The sequence below is a fragment of the Ahaetulla prasina genome, chromosome 10 (genome assembly GCF_028640845.1).
Source record: "Ahaetulla prasina isolate Xishuangbanna chromosome 10, ASM2864084v1, whole genome shotgun sequence".
NCBI classification, from domain to species: domain Eukaryota; kingdom Metazoa; phylum Chordata; class Lepidosauria; order Squamata; family Colubridae; genus Ahaetulla; species Ahaetulla prasina.
This window is the reverse complement of record NC_080548.1, coordinates 23,833,605-23,845,826: the sequence shown is the minus strand read 5'-3', so window position 1 is coordinate 23,845,826 and position 12,222 is coordinate 23,833,605. Positions and strand designations below refer to the sequence as shown.

The following is a 12,222-nucleotide window of genomic DNA, read 5'->3' as shown; positions in this document are numbered from 1 at the left end:
AACATTTGGTCCCTATGGGCACCCTGAAGGATTAGAACACCGACGAAGCATTCGTTCCGTTTAGAATATTCTGCCTTTGTGCCACCTTTGTCAGGTAGTTATGGATTCTACTTGGATGCAGGCATACATAGCGATGTACGGTGACTTGATTCTGTTTTTGTCCTTCCTTGATAGTTTCTCCCATATTTATCTTCCCAAACCTTCTGATCGTCACCTCTGCATTTGAGTCCTTCTGAGATTGTCACAACAGTGGCACCTGTTTCATCGAAATGCATTTTCAAGGCTATTTCTCGATAAGGGTTTCGCGTGCGTGAAAAAAAATCCTGCTTGCTATGTGGTTTTTATTTTAGAGGGGGTTCCAAAAATATTGTATTCCCCTCTGCAACCCTCCGATGATTCTTACCTGCGACTTCATCACAATACATTTATTTAGGGACAGGGAAAAAAAAAAGTGAATTAGTAGCAGAATTCCGATATTATTAGGAAAGGACAATCTGGAAGCACCTCAGGTGAGATTTACAGCATGAACCTAAGCCAGTATATGGTGGTGTATGAATCCAGCCGTTGTAAATTGTAAACAGTGGTTACAATTTATGTATTAATGTATTAATACATAAATTTATTAATGTATTAATAATGCTAAATGTATTAATGATGGCTTAAGGGTTTAGTTTGAGGGACACGGTGGCTCAGTGGCTAAGACACTGAGCTTGTTGATTGGAAGATCGGCAGCTCAGTGGTTCGAATCCCTAGTGCTGCCGTATAATGGGGTGAGCTCCCGTTACTTGTCTCAGCTTCTGCCAACCTAGCAGTTCAAAAGCATGTAAAAAATGCAAGTAGAAAAATAGGGACCACCTTTGGTGGGAAGATAACAGCGTTCCGTGCACCTTTGGCATTGAGTCCTGCCGGCCACATGACTACGGAGACGTCTTTGGACAGCACTGGCTCCTCGGCTTAGAAACAGAGATGAGCACTGCCCCCTAGAGTCGGGAACGACTAGCACATTTGTGCAAGGGGAACCTTTACCTTTACCTTTAAAGGTTTAATATTAAATCAAGATATGACTGAATGCACTGTCAGAAACTGTTATTCTGTATTAAGTTGTGCATTGTGCATTCGGCTAAGCAACACTTTATTAGTGAGATGGGCGGCATATAAATTTAACAAATACGTTTAATAAATACAAAATAATACATTACTTCTCCCCCCCTCCCCGGTATGTTAAAAGAATTCTTTTCAGAAATGTTATGAAATGCTGCTTGGGCTATTTGGTGGGATTTTAAGCTGGTGTACTAATTTTTTAAAAATATTTTGTTTTAATTATAGCTTTGCATTGGGGAGCTAATTATTGTCAGCTTCTCCAATTTCCATTTTCTCAGCTTTAAAACAGAATTAGCAGCTGAGTCTTCTTTGGAAAAATGTTTTGTAACCCCAGACAGTTATAAAAGACTATTTTGCAATATCTGGCTGAGGCTTTCCCGATCTGATATTCTTCAAACATGCTGGACTACAATTCCCATTCTTCTTGATTACCGTGGCAGTTTGCCAAACCAGCTTGACAACAAGGAAGATGTAATCTTATGGAGGCATCAGGTTAGATAAGATGGTCTGTGCAAGAATAATGAAAAAGTGACCTTTGAATGGTAGCTGATGATAACCCAACCATGAGCGTTCTCTTAGAATGAGGGATGTGGGCAGTTATAGTCCAGTTCTAGATGCAAGATCAGAAATTCCACATCCCTGATTCTGCCTAAGAGTTTTGCTTCTGGTATTGAGTGCCTGGGGTGCAAGCACGAAACCTGCCCATTTTGTCCTCTGTCACAATTTTGTCCAAATTTAGGGCATAGCCCTAAAGTCTTGAATTATGCATGAGAATAAGATGAGCAAGGAGAAAATGTTTCCAACCTCCCAAAACACAGAAGAGCGGGCGATGAAATCTTTGAAGAATCAAGAGAGACAAAAAGACATAATTCAATTTTGGAATTTACTACTTTGAAATGTGGTGGAAATAAAGTTGTGTTATGGCCGATCTTGAACGTCATTCATTGGCCGGACCTGGGTCTAAGATGAATCAAAAGGGAACGTCTTTCTTTAGTCAGAAAGAAGAAAGGATCTCAGGAGATATAAAAAGGGCAAATATTTAGACCCTTGATTACAGTTTTCCATTTATTTAAATGTATTAACAATGAACAATACTGCAGGATGGATGGATGGATGGATGGATGGATGATAGATAGATAGATAGATAGATAGATAGATAGATAGATAGATAGATAGATAGATAGATAGATAGGCAAATATTTAGACCCTTGATTACAGTTTTCCATTTATTTAAATGTATTAACAATGAACAATACTGCAGGACGGATGGATGGATGGATGGATGGATGGATGGATGGATGGATGGATAGATGGATGGATGGATGGATGGATAGATAGATAGATAGATGATAGAAATAGATAGATAGTTAGATAGAGATAGATGATAGATAGATAGATAGATAGATAGATAGATAGATAGATAGATAGATAGAGATAGATAGATAGTTAGATAGAGATAGATCCAGTGGTGGGATTCAGCCAGTTCGCACCACTTCGGGAGAACCGGTTGTTAACTTTCTGAGCAGTTTGGTGAACCGGTTGTTGGAAGAAATCATTAGGGCAGAGAACCGGTTGTTAAATTATTTGAATCCCAGATAGATAGATAGATAGATAGATAGATAGATAGATAGATAGATAGATATAAAAAATATAATCTTATTTAATTAGATTAGCTAAGAACATGGAATTGGCTAATTTAAAAAAATCTAAATTGACGATTCTTTTTTCCTTTTTCCCCCTAGATCTCATTCTATACCAAGATGAAATCCATCACCATGAATATCCTCCTTTGTCTGTTGATTGGTAAATGTTCTTGCCATTCTTCTTCTTCTTCTAGATTTAGACTAGAATATTCTTGGGAATCTGTCAGGCGCAAAAAGTCAGGTCCACCCAATTAAACTGATCAATTGCCTTGGGACAGAGAGTCTTCCCAGCTAACAATTGGCACTTGCTTGGAATTAGATAAACGTTCAGAGGAATTTATGGCGGGTTGGACTTCGTTTGCTTGTGGCTATGTAAGGTTTCCAGGCAGATCCCTTTTTAATTCCGCCTCCAGGTTCTGCCGGTCCTTCTGACCTTTTTGTTATAAATCTGTGATCACAGAGATCGCTCCTTTCACCTTGGGGCAGGCTAATGTCCAAATTTTATCCCTAATTCTTTTTCTCCCAACGGTTTGGTGGTCTCACAGCCCTGGTTACACAAAGCAAGGAACAACTTTCAGCAACCAGTTTTCCTAAGTTATAAGCGGTATACTTGCCATTGGAAAGAGATAACAAGTATCCCCACATCACCTTTTCAGATCCTTCTCTGCCTTTCCCCAGACAAGATCCAACTACCATGGTAGATTTGTAGAAACTTGGATTTGAAAACTGATATTTACCATCCGTTTTTCCAGAAAGTTAGAATGTTTAGCAGTCTTCCAATATCTCAGGGGTTGCCACAAAGAAGAGGGAGTCAAACTATTCTCCAAAGCACCTGAGGGTAGAACAAGAAGCAATGGGTGGAAACTAATCAAGGAGAGAAGCAACTTAGAACTAAGGAGAAATTTCCTGACAGTGAGAACAATTAATCAGTGGAACAACTTGCCTGCAGAAGTTGTAAATGCTCCAACACTGGAAATTTTTAAGAAAATGTTGGATAGCCATTTGTCTGAAATGGTGTAGGGTTTCCTGCCTGGGCAGGGGGTTGGACTAGAAGACCTCCTAGGTCCCTTCCAACCCTGATATTATTATTATTATTATTATTATTATTATTATTATTATTATTATTATTATTATTATTATTATTATTATTATTATTATTATTATTATTATTTCCTGCGGCTAAGCCAATCATGAGAACACAGGCATAGTCCTTCGTGAGATTGATCCTTTGGGACAGGGGTCTGCAAACTTGGCTCTTTTAAGACTTGTGGACTTCAACTCCCAGAGTTCCTCAGCCAGCTTTTGCTTTTGCAAAAGCAAAAGCTGGCTGAGGAACTCTGGGAGTTGAAGTCCACAAGTCTTAAAGGAGCCAAGTTTGCAGACCCCTGCCTTGGGACATGATTTGAGGGAGCTGGAGTCTGGAGAAAATTGGGCAGCGTGTTTGAACTAGGGCCGCATATCATCATTATTATCATGATAGAGGGAGCCCCTCGTGGCTCCCATGTGACACCTCTCCTGCGCAGACTGCACTGGCTACCTGTGGCCTTTCGGGTGCGCTTCAAGGTTTTGGTAACTATCTTCAAAGCGCTCCATGGCATAGGGCCGGGCTATCTATGGGACCGTCTGCTGCCACTGATTGCCTCCCACCGACCCATGCGCTCTCACAGGGAGGGACTCCTTAGGGTGCCATCAGCCAGGCAGTGCTGACTGGCGACACCCAGAGGGAGAGCCTTTTCTGTGGGGGCTCCCACCCTCTGGAACGAACTTCCCCCAGGTCTTCGTCAACTTTCCAACCTTCGAACCTTTCGCCGCGAGCTTAAGACACATCTATTTATTTGCGCAGGACTGGACTAGAATTTTAAATTTTAATTTGGTTTTAATGGGGTTTTATTATTTTTATTGCAATTTTTAATATTCGGCCTTATTTAATAAGTTTTTTAAATTGGTGTTTTATTTTGTATTCATATGTATGTTTTTATTAGGCTGTAAACTGCCCTGAGTCCTTCGGGAGATATACAAACGTGATTAAATAAATAAAAATAAATTAATTAATTAAACCACTGGTTTTGACGGAATGTTTTATGAGCCAATGAGTGCCATCGCCTAGCCGGTGAATGATGTAGTGCAGAAGAGATGTAGAGAAAGGGATGGTCTCTTCTCTATTACATTCGCATGATACCTTCTCTGCTCAATAGCGTCTTTAGAATTGGGAGGCAGAAATTAAGGGCTGTGTTTTTCTCATCGCTCGATAATACATTTTTTTCATCTCATGTTTGCAGGGTTCCCTGTTCTGAAGGCAAATGACCCTGAAGGTGAGTAACTTCATAGGCTGAAGTTTTGTGGCTTCCTATAAACAGGGCAGGAGACCTCTTCGAAATAGTACTTAGACTTATATACCGCTTCATAGTGCTTTACAGCCTTCTCTAAGTGGTTTACAGAGTCAGCATATTGCCCCCAACAATTTGGGTCCTCATTTTATCCACCTCGAAAGGATGGAAGGCTGAGTCAGTCTTGAGCCTGGTGAGATTTGAACTGCCAAATTGCAGTCAGCAGAAGTAGCCTGCAGTACTGCACTCTTAACCACTGAGCCACCGTGGCTCATCATGAAAAACTAGACCAAACTCTTCATCTCATTGATGCCTTCTTGATTCGTCAACCCCTAAGAATAGAATAGAATAGAATAGAATTTATTGGCCAAGTGTGATTGGACACACAAGGAATTTGTCTTGGTGCATATGCTCTCAGTGTACATAAAAGAAAAGATACGTTCATCAAGGTACAACATTTACAACACAATTGATGGTCAATATATCAATATAAACCATAAGGATTGCCAGCTACAAAGTTACAGTCATACAGTCATAAATGGAAAGAGATTGGTGATGGGAACGATGAGAAGATTAATAGTAGTGCAGATTTAGTAAATAGTTTGACAGTGTTGAGGGAATTATTTGTTTAGCAGAGTGATGGCCTTCGGGAAAAAGCTGTTCTTGTGTCTAGTTGTTCTGTTGTGAAGTGCTCTATAGCATCATTATATGGAAATAATTTAATAAATGCTATATGTTATATATAACACACACACACACACACACACATATATATATATGTTTTCTGAGGTTTTCACAGGTGTTTGTATGTAGGTCTTTGGTTGTTCGGGTTTTTTCCCGTGTAAAATTAGAAGTGTCTTGGCGACATTTCGACGAAGTCTCATTCGTCATCTTCAGGCTTCCAGAAGCACGAAGCACGAAGCTGAAGATGACGAATGAGACTTCGTCAAACGCCGCCAAGACACTTCCAATTTTACACGGAGAAACCCAACAACCAAAGACCTATATATATATATATATATATAGGTCTTTGGTTGTTCGGGTTTTCTCCGTGTAAAATTAGAAGTGTCTTGGCGGCGTTTGATGAAGTCTCATTCGTCATCTTCAGGCTTCCAGAAGCACGAAGCACGAAGCTGAAGATGACGAATGAGACTTCGTCAAACGCCGCCAAGACACTTCCAATTTTACACGGAGAAACCCAACAACCAAAGACCTATATACAAACACCGTGAAAACCTCAGAAAACATATATATATATATATATATATATATATATATATATATATATATATATATATATATATATATATATATATATATATATATATATTATATGTTATATATAACTATATATATATATATATATATATATATATATATATATAAAATATAAATGTTATATATATATAATATATAATAATATATATTATATGTTATATATTATATATATATATATTATATATATAACATATAATATATATATATATATTATATAATATATATGTTATATATAATATATATGTTATATATAACATATGTTATATGTTATATGGAAATAATTTAATAAATGCTGTACTACTTTAATTCATAGCACTATAAATAATGATAACAACCCCTTGGATATCCCGTTGACAGTTAGATGGGGTAGGGTGTCAATAATGACCACTTTGAAGATCTCTGAAGTAGGCTATAGATGTCTCTGCTCAGCTTTAGTAGAATTTCTAGATGGATGCTAGCAGGGGTGGGCTTCAAAAATTTTAGCAAGGGGTTCTCTGGGTGGGCATGGCTGTGGTGGGCGTGGCCTAGTTGGTCTCCTGCACCACAGCAGGGGAGGGGGTAGGGTTAGGCAGATTTGAACAGTGAGGAGATTGGAGAGGAACATGGGCCATTCCTGGAGTCTGAGGAAGGCTCTGATGAGGGCTCTGTGTCGGAGACAGAGAGGGGGCCAGGGCCGTCTGACAGTTGTCAGCTTCCTTTGGAGTCAGACATCAGTGAGGCAGACGAACAGCTGGAGCCTGTTCCCAGTGTGCGCAAGCACAGAGTTGCTAGACGAAGGGAACAGCTAAAGAACAAGGGTCGACTTGGGAGTAAGGCCACAGGTGGATGATGAATGCCCCCTCCCAGAGGGAATAAAAGAGGAGCGAAAGGGGAGTGGAGTTTGCAGGAGACAATTAGTTCGCCTAATTGGTTTGTGACTCTCCGAGACTCTTTGCCAAGTTTAGAAGATGTCAGCCTGGCAGCTCCCCAAGCCAGATAAGGTCTCTGACTGTAAATTCTCCCTTGAAAGACTTTGCTGGATGTGAAAGAGAGGAATTCACAGTAGCTTAATAAAAAGGGGTTTTTTGTCGTGACAAAATGTTAACTATCTTTCTTTTCCTTTATTCAGATAAAAACAGCCCCTTTTATTATGGTAAGTATATCTCATTCTTGGCAATGTTTTAATAGTGTGTGTGTGTGAATGTATAAAAAGGAGGGAAAAAATATGGGGAAAAGATTGTACCCCATAATAGCCTGTTTCCTCCATCCATACACTCGTGTGGCCTATTTTGTATGCATCTCCTTCAAGTATGTTATTTATTTATTTTCCTTTCTGCAAAAATGGTCCCTAAACACAGTCTTTTTTCTTAGCCAGCTGGAATTCTTCAGCTCATGTCCTCACCACTCATTTTTTCTAGGGAAGTGGGCACTATTGAATATGAGCAAGACGGACTTTGCTGCTAATCTAAACACCTTTCAATAGTCTCTTTTTCTCTCTTCTAGATTGGAAGTCGCTCCGTGTGAGTGGTTTGGTTTTTGCAGGCATTCTGTGTTTCCTGGGAATTGTTATCCTCCTGAGTAAGTGGCAACAACAATGAGGGGAAAGAGAGCAAATTCTGGGAGATGGGGAAATAGTGCTGCCTGCGTAGAGTCCTTTCGGTCTGGCTGTTCACAAGAAAGACTTTTCAGGGGTTGGCGTTGTTTTACAATGTATGTTTAGGATCAGATTCTTCCCTGGGCTAAATAAATGCCCATTCTCAGTTGAAGTGTCGGAAGTATTTTATGATGATCCTTGAGAGGAAGCATTCATGTCCTCCCACCCTTTCATTCCTTCCTAATGAAATGATTATTGTAGGTGTTTAGTGTTTCTGTTTTTCCTTTGCGCTCGCTCTCTCTCCTTTCCCTCCCTCCCTCCCTCCCTTTCTCCCTCTCTCCACCCTCTCCTTCTCCTCTCCACCTTTCTCTCCCTCCATTTCTCTCTCCCCCTCCTTCCCTCTCCTCTCTCTTTCTCTCCCTCCCTCCCTTTCTCTTCCCCCTCTCTCCCTTTCTCCCTCTCTCTCTCTCCCCCTCTCCTTCTCTCCCCTTCCTCTCCCTCCTTCCCCTTTCTCTCTCCTTCTCTTCCTCCTCTCTCCCATTCTCCTTCTCCTCTCACTTTTCTCTCCCTCCTTCTCTCTCCCTCCTCCTCTCCCTCCCTCTCTCCCCCTCCTTCTCTCCCCCTTTCTCTCCCTCCCTCCCTCTCTCCCTCCTTCTCCTCTTCCCTCTCCTTCTCCTCTCCCCCTTTCTCTCTCTCCCTCCCTTTCTCTTCCCCCCTCTCCTCCCTCCCTCTCCTCTCCCCCTCTCCCTCCCTCTTCCTCTCTCTATTTATAGTTGTCAAACCAAATAGAGGTCTGCTATTTTTAAAAGTAATTTGATCTGTAAGCCTTTCAGGCTGCTGGGTAGGATGCAAATACTTTAAATAGATTTAAACCGACCCCAAACACCAAGAATGAACCACAGCCACCCCAAGACTTTTAGCTTCCTGAGGTCAAGGGCTAATTTTTGTTTAAACGCAATGTCCCCTCTCACCATTGTGGAGTAGGAAATTACACGAAGGTGATTGTGACTAGCCGGGTGAACTACATAGCCTCCTCCTTCAAAAGAGGAATCACCGGAAGCTAAGAACTACTACAGGTAGTCCTCGACTTACATGTTCATTTAGTGACCGTTCAAAGTTACAACGGTGCTGAAAAAAGTGACTTTTGACCGTTTTTCACACTTACGACCGTTGCAGCTTCCCTAAGGTCACGTGATCCAAATTCAGGGACTTGGCATCTGACTCATATTTATGACGGTTGCCATGTCCCACCGTCACGTGATCACCTTTTGGGACCCTTCTGACAAGCCAAGTCAACGGGGAAGTCAGATTCCCTTAACAACCACGTTACTCACTTGAGAACGGCAGGGATTCACTTCCTAAAAGTGTGTCAGGAAAGTTTGCCAAATGGGGCGAAAGTCACTTAACAACCGTCTTGCTTATCAACAGAAATTTGGGGCTCAGTTGTGGAGGTAATTTTTTTTAAATTTGCATTTATATCCCGCCCTTCTCCGAAGACTCAGGGCGGCTTACACTGTGTTAAGCAATAGTCTTCATCCATTTGTATATTATATACAAAGTCAACTTTTATTGCCCCCAACAATCTGGGTCCTTATTTTTATTATTATTATTATTATTATTATTTACATTTATATCCCGCCCTTCTCCGAAGACTCAGGGCGGCTTACAGTGTGTAAGGCAATAGTCTCATTCTATTTGTATATTTACAAAGTCAACTCATTGCCCCCTCAACAATCTGGGTCCTCATTTTACCTACCTTATAAAGGATGGAAGGCTGAGTCAACCTTGGGCCTGGTGGGGCTTGAACCTGCAGTAATTGCAAGCAGCTGCTGTTAATCTTACCAGTCTGAGCCACCAGAGGCCCTGGTGATTAGAAGATTACTTGCAGTTGGTACAATGACTTTACTCCTTCTACCTTCTTTAATCTGATTTGGTTTCTCCAGTTCACCCTGATTTTTCAGAGCAGAGATGGGGGAGTCCATGACACGCGAGTGATTTGGACAATTCCCAGGATTCATGAGACATACCTAGTTTGGGTTATTGGATGTTCAGCAATCCCTTATGGCTCCGATTCCCTACAGTTGGGTTCACACTCTTCCGCATGCCATGATGCAGATCTCTTGGCTTTGTCTCAGCCACGGTGGAATACAATGATGGTTTAGCTAATCCACAATAGCTATTGAACCAGGGGTGGGTTCTACTTACCTTTACTACCAGTTTGCAATGGGACCGTGCGCATGTGCACACTTCTGCACATGCGCAGAAACTTCCTGATGATGTCTGAGTCGGTGGGCAGAGCCTCCCGCCGGTTTTACTACCGGTTCTTCTGAACCGGTCCGAACCGGGGGCAACCCACCACTGTATTGAATGCAACTAACGTAGCAAACCCTTTTACATTACTACTCTTTTTGCTACGTTACTACTCTTTCTTTTAGTATTTTAATGACCCTGGGCCTTGCAGTTTTACAGATTGGTATTACAGTATAGTTAGGCCATGTTTAACTGACCGATTGGATGCCAACTTGTGATTTTAATATAGAGTTTATCTGTTATTTGTTAGTTTATTTTAGAATTTTTAACTGGATATTTCTTGAGTGTTTTTAATTTGTCCTGGTCCTTGACTGTAATAAACTTGGTCTGATTTGAATTATGGTTTAACATAGGATGGGAATCTGGCCAATATCTTCCATATGCAAAGTGCATTTTAAGAGTTGCAGCAGAACCTCACTGTCTTCCGGAATAGAGCCCAGGTCTATCTAGCCCAGTGTTTCCCAACCTTACACCATTTTAAGATATGTGGACTTCCAACCCCCAGAATTCTGGCTGGGGAATACTGGGAGTTGAAGTCCACTTCCTTTAAAGTTGCCACGGTTGGGAAACGCTGATCTAACCCATAGAGTATTGTAACACAGTGGTTCCCCTGCTTCCTACTAGATGTTTTCTAGCCGTTCTAGGAAGGGTCTAGGTCTTTTTGGATCAAACCCTCCTGCACCGATTGGCTGGCTGTGAATTGTCCGGGGGGGGGGGGGACGGCGGCAAAAGCCCAACTCGATGAATGGGCTGCGGCAAAGGGACTGGGAGGGATTGGCTGTGGCCGATTTTACTGGGGCGAAAGAGTGGGGGAGGGCCAGCCGAGGAGAAAAGTTTGTGGCTAATAACGCAGAGGCGAAAATCTTTAAAGCGAAACAGGCAAGGCAAAGGGTTCGAGCCGAAACGTCCTGTTCCGTCTAGGAAGAGGCAGCAACTGAAGCTGGCTGTTTTGCATTATCTATACTGGCTGAAATATGTCAGTTGTCCTGGGTGATTTTGCCCCATCCTTTTCTTGTTTTAACTGCTGTCCTTCTCATCCCTCCCCCTCCCCACCAGGTGGAAAGTGCAAATGCAAGCCCAAAAAGAAAAGCAGGTAAGAGATCTTTTCTAAAACAGTGGTGGGGCACGTTAAGACGGAAGCGGGTGGACTCCTGTTAAGGCAGCGCTTCCCAACCTTGCAACTTTTAAGACATTGGGACTCAACTCCCAGAATTCCCCAGCCAGCAGGGAATTCTGGGAGTTGGAAGTCCACACTTCTTACAAGTTGCAAGGTTGAAAGGCACAGGGTTTTAAGCTCCCTTGGAGGTAAGCACATTTGGGCTTCACGCTCCTTGTTTGGGACAAGAGCGACGCTGAATCTCCTTTCCAAAAATGAGAAGGGGGAGCGACGGGGGTGGACTGCTGAGGGTTTGCAAGAACCTCTAGCTAAGATGCTGTGCAGTTCGGAGAACCCCCAAATCCCACTCCTGGCTGGCAGTCCCACCCCGCCCTGCCCCTCCCAGGAGTCCCCACCTGGTTTGGATGCAGGTAAGTACAGGGTGTGCATGGAGGCTTGGGGAGGGTGAAAAACGGGCCTAGCGGAAGTTCAGGAAGGCCATTTCCAGCCTCCAGAGCCTGGGGAGGCTGTTTTCGCCCTCCTGGAGGCTCAAGGAAAGCCTCTGGAGCCCAGGGAGGGCAAAAACGCCCCCCACCACCATGGTGCAGGAGGCTGACTTGGCCATGCCCACTATAGCCACCCACCGACCGAGCAGAGAACCACTTGTAAAATTTTTGAAGCCCATCCCTGAGGAGTTGAGGCAGCAAATCTTGGCTCCAGCTTATTCCTTAACCTCAATTCTTTTCCTCTCCCACCTAGCACGCACCTCAACGTTGGTGGGGCACCAAAACAACCCCTTGCAGGTAAGAGAACCTGCGGAGGATTCTGCGTCAAATTTTAATGTGGGGTGAGGGGCAAACCACGCCATTTCTCTTACCTAAAATGTGCCTTGTT

The 12,222-nt window shown here is 42.4% G+C and overlaps 1 protein-coding gene across 1 annotated transcript in view; it reads left to right on the top strand.

Annotated features, from left to right (window-relative positions):
- The window catches only part of FXYD3 (FXYD domain containing ion transport regulator 3), a 33,476-nt gene that overhangs the window by 20,513 nt on the left and 741 nt on the right, over positions 1-12,222 (top strand). Inside the window, exons 2-7 of the mRNA XM_058196465.1 lie at positions 2,844-2,904; positions 5,024-5,056; positions 7,458-7,481; positions 7,832-7,906; positions 11,289-11,325; positions 12,088-12,131. Of these exons, the coding sequence (XP_058052448.1) occupies positions 2,862-2,904; positions 5,024-5,056; positions 7,458-7,481; positions 7,832-7,906; positions 11,289-11,325; positions 12,088-12,131 (256 nt within the window). The 5' untranslated portion in view covers positions 2,844-2,861. The remainder of the gene's footprint in view (positions 1-2,843; positions 2,905-5,023; positions 5,057-7,457; positions 7,482-7,831; positions 7,907-11,288; positions 11,326-12,087; positions 12,132-12,222) is intronic.